Source organism: Dreissena polymorpha, chromosome 1, assembly GCF_020536995.1.
Source record: "Dreissena polymorpha isolate Duluth1 chromosome 1, UMN_Dpol_1.0, whole genome shotgun sequence".
NCBI lineage: Eukaryota > Metazoa > Mollusca > Bivalvia > Myida > Dreissenidae > Dreissena > Dreissena polymorpha.
The window spans coordinates 36890695-36910809 of NC_068355.1; the positions used below are offsets into that span (position 1 = coordinate 36890695).

General features: G+C 41.9%; 2 protein-coding genes across 2 annotated transcripts in view; both read right to left on the minus strand.

Moving 5' to 3' along the window:
• Positions 1-4560, minus strand: part of LOC127877097 (fibrillin-1-like) — a 59291-nt gene extending 54731 nt beyond the window's left edge. Inside the window, exons 1-6 of the mRNA XM_052422747.1 lie at positions 3759-4560; positions 3162-3473; positions 2567-2830; positions 1976-2155; positions 1416-1560; positions 255-961 (exon numbers count right to left, since the gene is read on the minus strand). Of these exons, the coding sequence (XP_052278707.1) occupies positions 255-961; positions 1416-1560; positions 1976-2155; positions 2567-2830; positions 3162-3473; positions 3759-4530 (2380 nt within the window). The 5' untranslated portion in view covers positions 4531-4560. The remainder of the gene's footprint in view (positions 1-254; positions 962-1415; positions 1561-1975; positions 2156-2566; positions 2831-3161; positions 3474-3758) is intronic.
• Positions 4561-5562: 1002 nt separating this feature from the next.
• Positions 5563-14377, minus strand: LOC127867915 (uncharacterized). Its single transcript, XM_052409461.1, has 6 exons — positions 13126-14377; positions 8970-13028; positions 8283-8419; positions 7828-8008; positions 6569-6849; positions 5563-6186 (listed from the first exon to the last, which is right to left on the minus strand). Exons 1-6 carry the CDS (start codon positions 14375-14377, stop codon positions 5563-5565), a joined length of 6534 nt encoding a protein of 2177 aa, XP_052265421.1.
• Between the last annotated feature and the right edge of the window lie 5738 nt (positions 14378-20115).

A 20115-nucleotide genomic window follows, 5' to 3' on the forward strand; every position in this document is an offset into this window, starting at 1 on the left:
TTTAATGAAGGGCAATACAAATGGCACATTCATAATTAGTATCATAAGGAACAATTCTTGTACGTTTGAAATTAAATATATGTTGTATATTGCAAAGTGTAAGAGAAAGCATGCAGACAGGTTTATGCCTACAGACAGACAAACGGACAGAGGAACGTTCAGACAGACAGACAGACCTCCATATTGGTTCCAGTATACCTCCCGTAATACTTTGTAAGGAAGGGTATAACTAATGAAGTAACTAATAAACCTACCTGGTGTACAAGTACACTGGTGCAAGGCTGTGTTGCAGACTCCATGCAGGGTACAGTCAGTCATGTTTCCAGGGCAGCCAGGCACCTCACATTTGCTGCCCCTCCATCCCACATCGCACTTACACACCCCGCCAGTGCATTTGCCATGACCATCACACTCCATGTTGCATCCCTTTGCTGTGTAGCAGCTATCACAGACACAGATTCCGCTGTTCATTGGACTCTGAACACCATGTACTGCATCGCAGACTTCCTCACATCCAGCTCCCATCCAGCCTGCCACGCAGTTCACACACCGTGGTGTGGTGGTGCTGGCATCACACGTGCCTTGGGCGTTGCAATCTGGGCTACCTGGGCAGTCCGGCACATCACAAGCATTCAGGAGAGGGTCCAAGTGGCCACGGGAATCTGTCTCCCCAGTCCATCCATTGTAGCATGAGCAGATGTGTGTCTGCGTATTGCAGGTCCCGTGTCCCGTGCAATCCTCTGTGGCACCCGGACAGCCTGGTATGTCGCAGAACGGGCCGCGCCAGCCTACATCACACAGACACTTGTCATTGACAATTTTGCCATGGTATGAGCACTCCACGTTGCAGTTGATTCCCACCCACCCTGGATGGCACACGCAGTTGTCGCTGCCCAGTGGATCTACAAGTCCGTTCATGCAGATTTCCTCACAAGCATCCCCAAACCAGCCCTGGTTGCACCTGCAATTCACAATGGACCAAAAGATTTTATTATAGGAATTTGTGAAAATATAATTATGTCTTCAACATATAGATACATTCAATACAAACGCTCATGAAAATATGCCTTCCAAATACAGATACATGTGAATATACAAATGTAAACGCTAATGAAAATATGTCTTAAATTTATATGTCTTCAATATAAGCCTAAGCAGCCATTGTGTTTAAACATGTTAACACACACAAACAAACTTCCGCTTAGGATCAATTTTTGTTTGAAGACTGTTTATCTGAACTTTTGTTATTTTAAACATATATGTGGTCCCAATGTTTCTGCTTATTCAATAAAAACATTATGTTTACCTTACTTGATGGATCTCAGTGATCAGTATGATCTAAAATGTCAACAATAATTTGATACTGCAGCACAAGAATAGTTTCAAAACTGGCACATAAAGATAATAAATCATACCAGCAATATGGAGTGTCAGTATTTGCTTGGATACAATTGCCCCTGTTGTTACAGTCTGGTTCCCCTGGGCAGTCTGGTATCTCACAGCCGATATCACGCCAGCCTGGGTTGCAGGTGCAAGTTGCTGATGTGCTATCACAGCCACCTGTGGGACACATGGTACGAGTAAAAGATCCTCGCCTGGGAAAATTGGGCTTAATGAATATGCAAAAAGTATTTCTCAAATTAGCGGTCCACACAGGGTAATCAAAGGCAACACTTTCTGTTTTTATGGTGTTTTTTTTTTGTTTAAAGGAAGTCTCTTCGTTTCAGGATTGCGGTTAATGTTAGACGGACATACAGACAGACGGAAAACACAAATTCTATATCCCTCCATTGGCCGGCCATAATAAGAGTCATGACAACCCTGAAGTGTTCAACTGAGTTCAAGGTGTTTATTAGGGCACAAAACACATTTTCATTATAAGATAAGCTTGAAACAAATGAAAGCAAATCAGCATTAGGGAAAAAAACAAGTTTTACAGTGTAACAAGATAAGATTTTAGGTGCGCTCCACATACCTCTGCCGCTACAGTCCAGTCCAAAGAGTCCAGGACATCCTGGGATGTTACACACTTCTCCTTTCCAGCCAAATTCATAGGTACATTTGCACTTGTTTGTTGATGGGTCTATCTTGCCGTGCTCTGAACATTCTGAGTTGCATCCCACTCCTGTCCAGCCAGAGTCACACTTGCAAATACCTGATGAAGAAATACGTAAATCTGCGTACCCCACCTCTACAGTACACAAAAAACCCTACACATCAAACCGTACACATCAAACTGCATGACAATGGCTTCAAGACATGGGGATCACATTTTTCTTATGTCATGCTAAGGTAAGCTAATAATCAAGGACAAAATGTTCATCATTTTTCCAAATCAGTGAACTGACAAGAATAAAGAAACTAATTAATATCCCAATTTCAGGCCTTAACTAGCAGGGAATTCTGGAGCTTTGGAAGATATAAGACTCTCTATTTAACTAAGGTTGTTTGGAGGCCTTTCTCTGAAATGTGGACTTTTTCAGCTTTGTTTATTCACAACTATTCAAACAAAAATTGCTCAAAGAAATTTAAACTGTATAATAATTACATACAAAAAGTGCCATACCACTGTCCATGGGCTCCTGAACACCGTTAGTACATGGATCATTACAAGCAGGCCCCATCCATCCAGTCTGACAGGACTTGCACAGAGGAGGGTTAGTGGCTTCACTGCATATACCACGGTTGTAGCAGTTTGGTTCTCCGGGACAGTCTGAAATGTGGCACGCAGCCCCCATCCATCCGGCATCGCAGTCGCATGTCATTGACTCTGAGTCGCAGTCACCACGCTTGCTGCATTCAACGTTTGTTACTGGGTGCCTTGGACATCCTGCAATTTCAGAGAACTTCTATTTAACAGGTTGACTTTTGGGCATTGGTAAATTTGGTACAAATTAAACGTAATCCTTCTGAATCATGGCTGTTTCTGCTAGCCTAGAAATACCTGACATTTCACATAGATTTCAAGGAAAGGACATGTTCATGAAATATTTATATACTTAGATAACTGAAAACGTACAGCTAATCCTTGAAAAAACATCAGAAATAGAGAATCAGAGTTTTTTGTCCCTGAAGATTTTCATGGTACATATACTTAATGAGCGAGATGAAGATATTGACATTCTAAAATTGGCATTAAGGCACAAGAAGAAAGCCATTACCTGGAATCTCGCAGTAAGTTCCGTCCCATCCAATCAAAGGGTCACAATAGCAGCTTCCACTGCCATCGGTGTTACAAACACCATTTCCTGAACACTCGATGTCACATCCCAGACCGTGATGACACTTTGTAGTGCAGTTGCAGAATGAACCGTCACTGTTGGGTGTTCCATGGAGACACACATCGTCGCAGGCTGGACCCATCCAGCCTGTGCGACAGTTTGTGCACCTCGGGGGGTTGTACAGCATGTTGCACACCCCTTTGTTGTTGCAGTTCGGCTCGCCAGGGCAGTCAGGCTCCCCGCAGTCGGCACCTGTTGAAGATGAATTAAAACCTTTTATTATAAATTATTTTTTTTAATTTTATTCTAAATACAAGAAAACCTGTTCTATTGATTTCAAATTTTCCAAAAATTTTATAGTTAATATAAAAAAGATCTCCATTTAAAGTTTAATACATAAAAAATATTAGTAACAATAATTTTACGCTATTCTGGCATTTAAATAACACCAAGAAAATACTTTTGGGCTGATTTCAAACTTTAATTAAGAGAGTAAGCAATGAAAAGGTTAAACTAATTTTTTATCATTATTCCCACCTTTCCATCCAATGTCACAGAAGCAGGTGCTGGTTCCAGAATTACAGTCACCATGTCCATTGCAGTTTAAGTCAGAACCTGGGCAGCCTTTTTTCGTGCACTTGGCATCACCCCAGTTGGCAGCGCATGTACATGTATTTGTCGAAAGCTCGCAGGTTCCACGGTTATTACATTCTGACTCGCAGTACTTCCCAAGATGGCAGCCATCGCAGACACACTTGTTGGCCGTACATGTTCCAGCTCCGCTACACAGCACCGAGCAGTCTGGCCCAGAGTAGCATGGGTCACAAATACACTGACCAAGTCCCGAACACCGACCATTTCCACTGCAAGTCGTCGCCCTGTGACATTGGCTGGCACACTGTAGACCAACGAATCCAGCATTGCATACACAGAACCCTTCTGCATCACAAACGCCATTGGAGCTACAGGATTCATCGTTATGGCAATAAAACTGACAGTCGTAGCCAAGATAGTTTGCGTTGCAATCGCATTTCAGAGTGCTGATGTTATATGTACCATGTCCGCTGCATGCATTTCCTCCCGAACTCCATATCGTTCCAACTCCACCATTGCCAGCTGACCCTGACCCACCCTGGACATACCTCTGGTGAAGAAGAACCTTACTGGCATCATCCCTGCCCCATGTTCTGATCCTACCACCGCCTCCACCACCTCCACGGCTAGTCGAATAAGTGTTACAACTCTCTGTGCCTGCACCACCTCCATTGGCCGAGATGGAGCCCCAACCGTGCAGCACCTGTCCATCCATCCAGACAGCCCCACCAGCACCTCCACCACCCCCGCCAGCGCTCGTTTCTCCCACCACGGTGATGAGACCTTCAACCACACAGGCAGTGCAAGTCAGTCGTATGGCAGAGCCACCGTCTCCATAGTGACCTGCGGAACTTCTTCCACCCCCACTTCCTGCCAGTTTGGGTAACTCCATGCTGAAATCATTCATTAAATGAGTTCTGGGAAAACTGGGCTATATGCATGGGCATAAAGTGTCATCTTCTTTTGGCTTTCTCTTAATTCATATATGTTTATAAGCCGCGCTCCAAGAATACTAGGCTTAATGCATATACAGTCTGCACTGGCTAATCAGGAAAGACACTTTCTGGCTAGACTGGAATTTAGTTTAGGAGAGACTTCGTTTAAACACAAAATTCTATAAAAGTGGATAGTGTCGTCACTGATTAGACTGTGCAGACTGCACAGGTGATTCTTGGATGACACTTAAGGCACATGCATAAAACACAGTTTTCTCTGAGCAAAGCTTATTAAATGACCAAAACATTTAATAGCTTTGCAGATTCATGTTAATTCATGTTAAATATTCTGATTTAAATGCCAAGGTCACACTAACATTTTGTAAGGATTTGTCATTAAAACAATTCTCAACACATTTATTATTCAAGTAGAGCAGCATTTAAAGACTGACATAAGTATTTGTCCACAGTACAGCTCCTATGTTCCATTATGATGAGTTAAGCTTATATAGGAAACAGGTGTCTATGTTGCATGACCGCTATTTTAACCAACGACTCAAATACCCTTTTATGGTGAAAGATCACAGTAAGCAATGCCATTTTCTGGTCAAGATTGCCAAGTCAGAACAATTGCCAATACTCTATATGATTTACCACCATACTGTTTGGCAATGCATATCAAATATTGTAAATATTCTACAAATGCTTTGCAAGACCGATCAGTCAAGCAATTAAGTCCAACCATGGAATGTCCAAACACATCAAATTATTAATTAATAATATCCTTTTAAAACAATTAATCATGCTTGTCTCTACTGATACCTGTCGTAAGTGGATCCACCAGCACAGCTGTTGCAACCTGAGCAAGATGCTCCACTACCTCCATGCCCTCCACCAGACCCACAGCTGGTACTGCATCCAGCCCCACTGCCTGCACTAGCTCCATACCCACGACCAAGGCCATCCAACACCGAGCGCTTCTCTATCTCAACCAGGTGGCTGCTTATGGAGACCGAGTTATTCACATAGCCGTCGGAATTCCCCTCCATGTGGAACGTGGTGGTCACAAGGGCTAGTCCAGTGATGACGTTGTAGTCGTTAGTATCCATCAGCGTGAACTTGCCATCGCTGAGTGCCGTGAAAGTCGAAAAGTAGTATTTGCCAGGGTGGGATGCGCCCGAAGAGAGCTTGGACTGACCAGATGCGAGAAGATTGGTGTGACCTCTTGAGTACCAGTGCTCAACTCCCACAAAAGTTCCGGCGCATGTGACAGACTGCTCGGCTATTGCAGAAGGTGGGAGGTTAGCTGTGCCTGCCACATAGAGGGATGACTGGATGTAGGTGCGTGTCTGACCCACTGCTAGAGACAGCGTGTCACCTGAGTCTATGTAGACTGTACCAAGACCATCACCTCCAATGTATGAGATTGTTATATCCTGAAAGTTAAACAATTATACATATGTTTATTGATTTAGCACAGGATTAAACTTGTGGTCCATGTATACACAAGAAAATATTTTCGTGTATACACAAGCAATTATATTCATTTTTTGCAAAAAAAATCTCAACTTTTGGTTCAATGAGTCTATATTTATAGCTTTTGATAATAAATTTGCTGTTATTATTACTAATACGAAAGTATAGAACATAGCAGAAACAAAAATGTTTATATACACTATTAAAATTTGATTAAATAGTTATGAAGTCAAAACAAAAAGCGTATTTTGTATCTGTAACACTTGTATTATTGAATGGATTTTGTATCGATACAATCATTTTATGAAACCAACAAATGCATTCAATATCTGTAACACTTACTGATGTTGGATGTATGCATGCATCCCTCAAGGGGTGGATGTAAGTGAGGGTGTCCACGTCAACATAGACAGCGTGTTTCTCACATCCCCAGGCATTGTTGTTGTGGTCTGACCACAGGTGCGAGGTCACGTCATCCCCGACAGTGGACACGACGTAGACAGTACCTGGGGAGCCATGGTAACCATCTCGTGAAATGCCTCCTGTAGCGCTCAGAGTTCCCAGGTACTGTAGGGGCTCCCGCAGGTTGATACAGATACGACCTCCTGACCCACCTCCATTACCTGTTAGGACAAATGTATAACTGGTTTAGCCCTTTACCACGCAAAAACGCACTATGTGGCTTTTGCAGTCTCTTAGCAAATCAAATTAAATTTAAGACCTTTCTTAATAGATTGAAGATTCAAAGGTTTCATTCCCAACCCTAAGATACTGATGTTCAGCAAATAGCATAAAACCTGAACAGACTGCAAGTTACTCGCAGGCTTTTCTGATTTTATGCTGGTTTCATATAGCCATTCTCCTGAGGGGGAAAGGGTTAAACTATTATTATTTGAATGAAAACTACTATTGCTACATCGATTGGGGCCAGTTTTGTTTGTACCTATTGATTAAATGGGTTTTTCAAAGTTTTGAAGATCCAGTTTGCAAATGTTCACAATACATTACAAACAAAATCACTAAAGACTAGTTATATTACTTAATAAATCATGCACATGTATACTTAAAATAAAGTTCAACATGTTTGTTTTTCTGCGTGTGCAACTACCAGTAGTTACTAGTCTTCAGTAGCTAATTTACAATCCAGTATACCAACGATGGATATATTTCAGTGGAATATAGTAGCACATAATTTACTTCAAACAGCAATGGACAACAGAAAGTTGGACTTCTTTCTTCAATTTCTGGGTGCATTTTCTACAATAAGCTTATAAGGTGAAAGTTTATAAAAACAAAAACATTATAATTCATGGGCAACTTTCCTTTAATAAAAAATTCTTGAACATAGGAGCTTCATTCTGGGAAAACTGGGCTTAATGCATGTGCGGAAAACGTCTTGCCAGATGAGCCTGTGCAGTCCACACATGCTTATCAGAGACGAGACTTTCCGCCTCAACATGAATCTTGGTTAAAGAAAAGACTGTCTTTTAAGGAAAACTAAAAAAGCAGAGATGCAGAGAGTGTTGTCCCTGATTAGCCAGTGCTTACTGCGCACATGCATTTAGCCCAGTTTTCCCTTAACAAGGCTCATATTTACTTACCAACTGTATTGCCATGGATATCCCCAAAGTAGTATGCACGACCCCCATTCACCGTGACAGTACCCTGTCCAACTAGAGACCCGGCATTTATGCTTATTGTTCCACCACTGCCACCTCCACTGCCGTATGTTGTAGTGCCCGCAACACCATTGGAAGAGATTGTGCCATAGTTTGTCAGTTGCTGAAGTTGCAAGATTTAAAGGTCGCATTTGAAAAACTTGTCTACAAATCATTGTATAGAAACCATCAATATAGTTTGACAGTTTTTCATTTTAACTCCTCCAGCTATTGTTCATTAATTTATTTTAATTATTCGCTAATAACCAACACACCAGCTACTTTTATATAAAAAAGCAATAGGGCAAAGCTTTCATTTATACGATAGGTTGTTAAACAATTGATTCAGCTGAAGTAAAATGATAAACACAATGTCTTAATGAAGCAGCACCACCTACCGTTCCTACAACCAAGCGTATGTAGCTGCCCCCTGCACCTCCATTCTCTCCACCACCTCCGCTGCCCAACTCTTCACCAGAGCAGTCAGTGCGTCCGTAAGGTGACCCTCCCGCTGAGCCGTGGTATGATGGCCCACCTGGATGGGCATTAGTTATCAAAGAGAAGGTCATTTAGAGAGAAAATAACATAGCTTGAGCATAAATTTAATTCCAAGATAAGATTGAATAAAAATAAAGTCATTTTTATGCCTATCATACCAATATTTTCAATCTTATATTTTTTTTGTCTTTGGATTTATTTGCACTTATTTCACATGAAGATGGAATAAGAGCGAAAACTCTAAAATAAAGCAAACCGGAACATGTGTTCAGTTTTGGAAGGTTGGCTTTTTACAGAGTGTCCATTTTAGAGTGTTTCCTCATAAATTAAAGAAAGGTTTGTCTCACACACAACATGTCAATAGTCTCTCAGAGTACAAGCAGCTATTATCTATCAAATTATTTAAATCCTTTAATATATTGTTCAATTGTATTTAATTTTCAGATTATGACATTTTTAACTTTTTTATTTTCATGTCTGGGACCGTAACACATGTTTATTGTGTGTGTAGTGATGAGTACAACATAATACCAGTTTACAAAGCTTGATATTTTGCAGTTTAAGCATTCTAATAACAAAGTACTCACCTTTACTGGCGAGACCACCGCCACTTCCATCCAATGAGGTTGAAGACCCTGCCCCTGGACCTGTTTGCCGGGCATATCCACTTTCTGATCCATCCAGCAAGCCTCCCTTCTCAACATCAAGGTAGGCAACATCCAGTGTTACTTTTTGTGTATTTATATCCACTTTCCCACCATTTCGGATGGTAAAATTGGCGCTGCTCAAGACAAGGTGTCGAGGGTTCATGTCAATGGTGAACAAACCAAGGTTATTTGTTGAGATCTGTTGAATGTTGAAAATGCCTGGATTGGTTGGTTGCATGGTTCCCATGGTGATTCTAGTGACATCTGATGTGCTTGCATTTAAATTTATGACGAATTCTGCATCTCTTTCAATTATCAGTTCTTCAACACCAATGAGCAGACCACTTATGATTGTTTGTTCTGTCAACATGACATAAGTGGAAGGAAGTATAAGTTCTCCATAGGGGTCCACATGGAAACCACACGGGGAGTCCATGTAAGTATGGGTAGCTGCCACAAACTTTACCATGACCTGTTGTCGACTCTGTACTCGAACCATTCCTTTTCTGTCTCCTGTAAGCTCGTGGATCTTCACTTGTATAACATCCGCGGTGTCAGGGTGGTAGAAATGCACATAGCTGTAGCCTTCAACTTGCACTTCATCAAATTCATAGTAATCACTGTCCTTTTCCATTACTATACCTGGGTTGGTTGTTTTCCAGTAGCCATTATCAATTGTGAGTTTCGTGTGTTCTGGTTTGATTTCAGTTTTATTCAAACGTGGGTTGTACTTCAGTTCACGATACGTTGGGCCTCGTGATGACTCATATTTGTAAATTGTTCCTGGTCCACCAGCATGGTTAAGGTCCCCATTCCCATGAACGCCTCCCATACCTTTGTAAGCCCCTCCGTACTCATTGGTACTATCAATATGAGCTGCCAGTCTCCCACCACTTCCACCACCACCGGACCCACTGCCTTTCCCTCCAGATACATCAATCACACCGTTGCCAGACATATTGTAGGCCTTGATCAGCACACTGCCACCACTTCCACCTCCTCCGTTGCCACTCGCTGCCAGGCCGTAGGCATCAATGATTCCGTCTATGTGGAAGCGTCTCCCGACGGTGAAGTTCACAAAACCTCCACCAGCTCCACCAGTGCTGCCACCTCCACCACTACCAAGATCTTTAGGAGTAAACAGAGAGCCATAAGCCAGATCGTCATTGCCACCATATCCCACTCCTCCATAGCTGCCTCCATTGAGACCTGCCCCAGCTCCTGGCCCTTGCATTGCAGGATGGCCTCTGCCTTCAAGACTGAACTCTCCAGTGGTTTCAATGTCAATTTCTCCTGCCTCTACAAAACCGTGATTCATGTAAATGATTCCTCCATACTTGAGTTGCAGGAAAGCAGCACTGATTGTGAAGTCTGTTTCAATCTTCCTGAATTGTAGGATACCCTCAAGCATTATATTGATTGTGGGAAGTCTGAAATTGCCTGGTTCGGTGAGCTCCACTTTTTTCTCGTCTACCAGTTGAGCAGTCTGAGAAGTGCTTTCAGTGACTAGTTCGCAGCCATCCTGAATGTACAAGTGATGTACTCCCGTTATTTGGCCAGCTAGAGTTGTGTTAATGCCTTGCATGTGCACTTCAGTAGGGAACACAACCTCTGCTCCTGCATCAATGATGTAGCTCACTGGTGCCTCAGTCCTGTTGGATTCTGACTCAATGTATTCCACATAAATCAGCTGGTTACTTCTCACATGAACCTGTCCGGTCCTATCTCCATAGAATCTGTGGATTATAACAGTAACCATATCTGTTGCAGTCAGTTCTGGTGGATGATAGAACAAAATGCGTGCTTTTCCATTTACTTCTGTCTCATTAAATTCAAAGAGTCTGGTATTATTTTCCATAATCATAGTGGCCACAGGGGATGCAATCATTTTGCAATCAATGTGTATGTATCTGTGATCCACCTCAAAGTACTTGATGCTTGAACCTTTCATGTATTTGACTATTCTGTATTCAAGAGGTCGTAGGTTATTTTTCACAAAAGAGGTTCCAGCCGCCCCAGCATGACTTTCCCTCTTGTCTGCTGTTCCTCCCTGACCAGGCTGGTTGATAAAAGTTCCACCAAATGAGTATCGCCATTCACAGTGAATGGCCGCTCTGCCCCCAGACCCACCACCACCATTACCACTTGCATTTCCTCCAGCAATGTCTATCACACCATGCCCTGTGAAGTTCAGGGATTTAATGAGCAATGACCCACCACTGCCTCCGCCTGCATTACCTCCCTTGCCATCAGTTCCCTGTAGAGCTAGAAGTCCATGGAGTTCAAAATAGTGGCTTGTAACCCAGAGTAGAGATCCACCCCCAGAACCACCGACACCACCACCATTTCCACCTCCACTTCCGAGCAGATATGGGTCAAATATACTTCCATAGGGCTCTGGAGTGTTTATAGGGTCTGAACATCCACCATACCCACCATGCCCTGCACCGCATCCCACGGAATTCCTTGTGAAACCAGCCCCTGGACCCTCCTCTTGCTTGTATCCATGACCATTCAAATGGAAGACACCTTCACTTTCAATCCAGGAGTAAGTGCTGTTGATAAATGCCTTGTTCATGTATAAGTTTCCTTGGTACTTGACTTTAATTTCACTGGTCTCTACAACGAGGAAATCGAGAATATCCAAGAATCCCGCAGTTCCACCGCGTTTCATGTGAAGTTCATTCCATATAAAGTGACCTGTAGCAGTTTTTCTGAAGTATTCACCATTTACTAATAGAGCTGTATTTCCCGTACTTTTGAATTCCACCCAGGCATCAGACTCAATGTACATATTGTGAACGCCTGTTACCTGCCCAGCAATAGTACTGTTTGTACCATGGATATGCACTTCTTCTGGGAATACAACTTCGGCACCGTAATCTATGATATAGCTCACTGGGGCTTCAGTAATGTTAGATTCAGACTCTATGTATTCCACCCAGACTTTCTGCTTGGGTCTTATGTGCAACTGACCAGTTTTGTCACCGATGAAAAGATGTGCTATCACTTCCACTAAATCTACACCGTTGGGATGGTAGATCCAGGTGTACGTTGAGCCAGTTATTTCCATCTCATCAAATTCATACAGTTCTCTTGGCGGATCTTGAATGACAGTCGGCGCAGGACTGTATTTGAGTTTGTTGTCTGAATGTATAACATGGTGATCCACATCAAAGTAGGTGGTATTTTTTACCGTATCATACTTGGTCATGCGGTATTGCAGGGCTCGCTTATTCTCCTCAATGAAAGTGGTTCCAGAGGCTCCAGCATGGGAACTGCTTACACTGCCTGTGCTGTCACCACCATAGTTGAGGTACTGCCCTCCATAAGAGTATCGGAACTTGCAGTTCATGGAGACTCTTCCACCAGACCCACCCCCACCTATACCCACTCCATTACCGCCTGGGACAGCTATGACACCATGTCCTGAAATGTTCATCGAGTGAAGTAGCACACCACCGCCACTGCCACCTCCCGCATTACCTCCCTTTCCATCCGCCCCAGAAAGTGTCAGCAATCCGTTGATTTCAATGAGGTCGCCATTGTACCATTCCAGGTAACCACCACCTGATCCACCCTCACCAGAACTGTTGCCACCCCCGCTTCCTGCCATCACTGGCTCATAAATTGAATTGTAGGGCACACCGCCATAGGCTGGACCTGGACCACCACCATAGCCACCATGGCCTGCACCGACACCTGTGCGTGGAGAATCATTGATTGTAAACCCAGCACCTGGGCCCTTCTCTGGTCCGTATCCTACCCCATCCATATTTAACTCTCCCTGGCTCTCAATATGGGCATAGCTAGAGTCTATGCGGACGAAGTTCATCAAAAGTAGAGAAAGGTATTTCACGTAAAATTCATCTACAGTTACCACACATAATCCAGTGATGTCTCTAAATTCAGCCTGAGCGCCAGCCATGATCCGAAGAATGGGGAAGGTGAAATTTCCTGGCGTTGTTACCATGACATATTCGCGATTTTCCATTAAAGCTGTTGATTGCAGTTGAAAGGAACAAAATAGAGCCTTGTCGGATCATCATATCTTCCACTCCAGTGATTTGACCAGCTAACACTGTGCGTGACCCACGCATGTTTGTTGTTGTTGGAAAGAATGCTTCACTGCCTTTATCAATTCTGAAGCTGCAAGGAGCAATCGTTTCATTTGAGACAGATTCTATAACCTCAACGTACAACCTTTGTCGATCCCGCAGTCTCACAACACCAGTGCGGTCCCCTTCAAACAAGTGGATTTTCACTGTCACTGCCCACGGTTGGCTTCCATTAAGGGTGTTATCTGGGTACTCAATGAGCAGATTTGAATGTCCTTCCAGCATGGCTTCATCAAACTCGTACTCTGTTTGCTCTCCTTCATAAAGCATGGTGTAAAGCCACGGCTCGGCGTGATTCGTATACAGATGCTTATCAATATCCTCATTGTTTATCTCAATTCTTCTGCTAGTTGCTGTTATCACCTCTTGCCCTGTCAGCGAGTCATACTTGATATCAGCATATTGGGGACCCCTAGCATTTTCCTGGATGTACACAGTCCCTGCTGCACCTGAAGGCAGGAGACCACGACCAAGGCCCCCTACCACGTTGAGGCGTCCAATGTATTTATTTGCGAAGTCTACATGGATAGAGATTCTACCTCCTGAGCCACCACCACCATCTCCTCTACCCTCACCACCATGGCAGTCAATGTGACCAAAGCCTGTGAAATTCATGGTCTCAATGAGTATACCACCGCCACTGCCACCTCCACCATTGCCACTCTGACCGGCCTCTCCTTCCAAGGTGATTTCACCATCAACCCAGAGCAGTTCACCCACAATCCAATGGAGGTACCCACCACCTCTACCCCCCTGACCATCACCATTACCACCACCACTACCTGGGTGTGTTGCCATGTACACTGAGTCATAAGGTGTTCCACCAACGTTCGGTTTAGGGGCTCCACCATGACCACCATGAGCAGCACCGTAACCATAGCTACCACTTGATCCTCCCATTCCTGGACCTGAGCCTTCAACATGGCCCATGTAGTCCACATTCAAGATTCCCAGGCTCTCCACAACACCATTGGCAGAGTTTATCGTGCCCTTGTTCATCCACATGAGACCTTCATACTTCACACTCAGTTTGACCAAGTCCAGTACTAAGGCACTTCCAGGTTTCTCCGTGAATATGGCCTCCGAGCCTCTCTGAATGGTCAGGTGACTCAAGCTGATATTTCCTGGCTTAGTCATGTGTACATATGAACCAGCCTCAATCAAAGCTGTCTGTGCTGTAGAAGTGAACTCCACTTTGGCCCCTTCAGCAATTGTCAAATTTTGTACCATGGTCATCAATCCGCTCATGTCACTGCGTGTTCCCAACAATATGGTGGTTGATGGTAGAATTATCTCTGCTCCATAATCGATCTTGTAAACTCACTGGTGCCACAGTGTAGCCACTTGTTGAAGCCACATATTCGGACCAGACTTTCTGTTGTCCAGATAAATGCATCATGCCTGTGCGATCACCACTGAATTTATGAACAATTAGTTCTGACTTGTCACCCTCAATCCAGAGAACTGCATGGTTGTTGGCGTTAACTTCATTAAATTCAAACACATGGGGCGTGGTACCTGTATCACTCATCACCATCGTGCCAAGAACATGGTTTCTGTTATCATTGTCAATGACGAGTCTTACATACCCATCAACATATACCGGCTTGCCTTCTACTATGAGTACCTCTTTCTTGTCCAGCCCAATAGAGTTTGAATCTGTTACATAAATTGTTCCACCTGCACCATTCCTGGTTTCATCAGTAGCAGGTACAGAACTTCCAGCAAAACCACCGTATGCAATCAAAGAGCCAGTGTACTCTCGGAACCAGTTGACGTGAACGGCTGTTCTACCACCACTTCCACCATACCCGTATTGAATACCGTTTCCACCAGATGTTTCGATGAGACCATGTCCTGAGAAGTTCTGGGTCACCACATGCACACTGCCACCACTGCCTCCACCTAGTATAGTGAACACATGGTCAGGGCTCATAATCACCAAACAAATCTTAAACATACGTCTAAGAATAAAGGATATTTTTTAAATTGGAATATTAAATACGTTACAGTTCATCTTAGTATTCTCATGCACTTCATTTTTCAATTGTATAAAAGCATAAAAATACAGTAGAAACCGCTATGGGGCATCCTTTTCTAAAACAAATTGTAAAGTATTTAAGCAGATAAGTGTTTGACGATAAACAACTGTGACGGGTAAAAACGTATTTTAGGCCCGATTTTTGTTGTGAACCATAAAATGTATTTAACATCTCGAAAATCCGTTACAGTATTAAAAATTGTGAAATGTGCACATTTAACAATGTTGTAGGTGTTACCTTTAAAAAAAGCCTCGGTTCTGAGAAGAGAAAAATTGTATACCTTTCAATATGCTACAGAAATGCCTTACCGCTGTTAGCTCCACGGGCATTGCCACCAACGCTGAACAGGTTGCCGTCCAGGTGGAATCCCATGACGATATTGATGTCAATGCGACCTCCACCGTTACCGGGCTGGGAGCCACCACCTTTACAGCCAGTGTGGTGGGGAGTCTTGAAGGAACCATACGGTGCTCCTATAACAAAGAATAGGAAGGCATCAAATATGATGATGAATACCCAGACAGGCAACAGATAAAACAATTGCATTACATATAATCATAAGTACACAGCAATAGAAGACTGCACAGGCTTATCTGGGACGACATTCTACGTACATGCATTTAGCGCCATTTTTCCAGACTGAGGTCTTAATACATCTGCATGTCAGACAGCAAGGCTTGCTTACAATTGTCTAAACTGAATCATACATTCTCATTTCTGAGAGAGTCTATCAGATTTTTTTGTTCTCATTATCTTTTATCATGTTATCACTTCAATTGTCAAACTGATGATTCACAAATCATATTTGGCAAATTCCAGAGAGTCAGAATTGAAAATCAAAGGAATTTTTATAAAATCTGAAGTTTTAGAATATTTTAGAGGGCTTTTACTTCTTGGCACTCATGGTTCAATATTATTAGTAAACATTCAAAGAACCGAGGTAACACAATTTTGCTAGATCACATTAAAGTAAATCATCAAACTGCAAGCTTAGATCTTGCCTAGCTATATTTTGTCACACAAGTAAACAATTTAATCAACAAATAAACAATCAAAAATATGTATATGAGCCTGTTCTAATGGTCAAATTCAATGACATTTCAATTAGTAAATAAGTTGTAAGAATATCATGTCTTTGTGTTCTGTTCATTGATATCAACAATAAGTGAATGGAAATGAAATTTAAATGTAAATGTGATTCCTATAGAATTTGAAGTGGACAAATATAAAATGCACACTTGTATTATGAATGAACATAATACAAAATGAAATCTTTAGCAAAGCATATATTTTACCTGATGAAATTAGGACAAACTTAGACTATAAAAAATACATTTACAGTTCATGGATCAATGATATTCCAATTTTAAAGATTAAACAGTAAATTATGGCGTCCGCCTAGCGACCGAAAGGTCATGGGTATGATCTGGAATTTGGGAGCATTCATAAGATCTACATAAAAAAACACTAAGTACTGTATCTGCCCAGGACATAAAATCTTCAAACAAGCATAAGGCTTCCAATGTGATCCAGGTAAAAAAAATACATTTAAATACAACTGAAAATAACCGCACCTGATATGTAGACATTTCGGTCCGCTCCACCACCATATCCACCATGGCCCCCTCCGATGCCTGCAGTCTGTGCATCGGACACATTGACAACACTGCCCTGGCCTGATAGTATGTCACCATCACCTCCACGATCTGCAAGCACGAAAGTCAGTGGATCATTATTGTGATTATGAAGATGGTCATTTGGTATGATACTCTTTACTATTTCCCGCTCAAAGTAAAAATGGCTATATGCAACCAGTGACTCGCAGTAAGTGCAGGTTTTATGCTGTTTGCTGCTCATCAGTATCTCATGGTTGGAAATATAAAATTTAGAATTTATATCTAGTAAGAATGGCTTTTAATCTAATTTGATTTTCAAAGGGTTAAAATGCAGACCTAAAAATAATCAAACAAGTGGAAATTAGCAATTTATAAAATTGACTTGCTCACCTGAGAAATCCAGTGTTGCATCTCCCTCCATGTGAATGTCCTTAACTTAATGCCTGTGCATACAGTGTCGTGCCAGATCAGCCTGTGCAGTTTGCACTTGCTTATCAGTGATGACACTCTCTGCTTTTATACTATTAAAGGTTAAAAGAAAGGCTCTTTTTAGGAGAAAAGTGTCATTTCTGAGATGCCTTTTGGACTGCACAGGCTAATCTGAGACGAAACATTACGCACTTGAATTAAGCATTTAGCCCTGTTTTCCCACAGCAAGACTTGCATACATTGAATTGTTTACCTGAGACATCAAAAGTTGCATCTCCTTCCATGAGTATTTCCCCAGCATCCACATTGATACGATTGGCAGAGATTAGAGAGGAGAAGCGCATATGTATGTAGGCACACTCCATGTTGAAGAAATCTTCGTGGTTGATGAGAGCGTTTGCCTGCATGGCCAGCTTTCCCATACCCAGTGTTCCTGTATCATAAACATACCTTAAGTAAATAATCTGACTCAACTTTGAGCCTTTTCTCAATTTTTGAAATGAGTTTGATCATCATGCTCTAGTTGTTGTTAAAAGAAGTTGTTTTGAGTTTTGAGTCTAAATAATCATTGAGTTTGAGGAGGAATGTGTTCATATTCTTATAGCTGAGATTTGAGATTGTTTGTGTGCATAATAAAAATAAAATATTGTAATAAACAATGGCCTCCTTATCTGGAAAGTTTGGTAAAATGTGAATCACTTTAGACAGCTTAAATAACCAATATTGCATTTGTTGTATAATTAAAGGGAACAATCTCTAGAGTGCCTGATGCTTTTGGGCTGATTATTGAACTTGGTACCTTTTCATGCCAACAAACATTTGCATAAAGTGTGGTGAATACTCTATGAACACTGTGTTCAAGATCTGACACAGCAAATTTCACTGTTTTTATTAAGAAAAGGCAATAACTTAAACCTACACTTTATGTCTAGAAAGATTCAAAGAAAACTGTTAAGAGAGCAAATTCTAAATCTTTGTATAAGGAAAGAGCAATAACTGTAAAGTGCCTGGTGTGAATTAGCTGGTTATTGAGCTATGCCTCCCCTATATATGTTAACAGTTTTGAGAGGATTTGCTGAGAACTATAAGCGCCCCACCCACCATCCAACAGCCAATCCATTCGCCCACCCATCCTGCGTAATTGTTACATAATAATATATCCTTAGCATATAAAAAGGAACCCATATAATTTTGAAGCGCTATATAAGATACAACTAATAACTTAATAATAATTTAGTAAAAGTAGAGTTCCCAACTGTTTAGCCTTAAAAAAAACATTTATTTAAATTCGACTTCTTTGAAAGGCTTAGGCATGTCTGACCACTTTTCAATCTGTTTCCGAGATAGAACCAGTACTTGCTGTCCTTGGACATAAAAGTCTCAGAAGGAGATCACCTCAAAAACTTTGGATCATTAAGCCAACCCCATACTATCATGCCACAGCATGGCTACGATCAAGGCAACAATTCTTTCAGCTATTCATTACCAGCAGGGTATGGCTGCAGTTGTCCAGCAACCACCTTGCTGTTTGTGGCTGTGTCTGATATGAACATCTGTACGTTCTCTTCCAGGGTCAGGTTCCGTACACCGACCATGTGGCCGTCCAACTGTAACACAGAGATATACAACTGTCAATATGTACACTCTGGTTCACCATGATGATCACTCAGGGCAAATGCAACTTAAAACCATTATGCTGTAGAGACAAAAAAACAAAATTTTACCATTTATCTTGAATTTTGACCTTCACTTTTGACATATAAACCTAGCTCTTATGCAGTACATTCCATTTCATCATGCTTATAACTGACAGGGTCAATTGTTATGAGACAGAGTCAAGTACATATTTCCTAAATTTGACAATTGACCTTGAATTTTGACATTGACCTTGAAGCTAGAAGCATGGTTTATAAGCTCAATACTTTGCCTCACTATGCTGATCACCTATGGCAAGTAATTTTTAAATCCATTTATGCTGGACAAAGTTATGCACTGGACAAATATTTCCGGTTGGGTAAGCTAGGTTTGTACTTGTCTATAAGTGTGATTTCCCATTCTGGAGTGAGTCTATTACCTGCATAGCTGGGATCTGGATGCCAATAAGCTGGAAATCTGCAGAGAGCCAAATGTTGGAGTTGACGTCCACATGGAAGTTGATAGGTGGCACAGACCTCAGTGTGGCATAGGTCGAGTACTCCACATAGCCTGTCTGCCCATTGGCCAGGTGAAGGTAGCCTGTGCGGTCTCCCATCACATAGTCAAGGTTGATGGAATTGATGTTCTCCCTGCCTGCTGCAATCTCTAACATTGCCTGAAAACATCAGGGAAAGTGGGGTTAGCTTAAGGTATGGTTATGATCAGTGAAGTATAAACTGATATCTCTTATATTGCCTTGAAACACGAGTAGAGTGGGGTTAGTTGAACTTATGTTTACACCAAATGGGAGCTATACTGATATCTCTTAAATTGCCTTGTGTGGTATAGCTTGCACTGGCCACGCCTACTTGCAAGACACGCCTTCAACATGAATGCCTCTTTGATAGCATGTTCAGAGACAGACTGTTTTGTATGCTTGACGAGTATGGATGTAAATAAAACCTGATACTTTCAATGGTGTTTGTTCCTTAAATGAAGTTCCTTTAATGGTGATAAATAGTGTATTCTGTAGAAGAAACACTACACCTTGAAACATGTGAAAAATGTGAAAAGCTGAATTAGTACATGTATTTACACTCAATAAAGGCTTAACTGATATCTCTAATATTTCCTGGAAACATGAGGAAAGTGGGGTTGACTAAAATTATGTTTACGCTCAATGAGGTCTATCTCTAATATTGGCTGCACAAATAGGGTTCTAGTCAAAGACCTATAGATAACACAG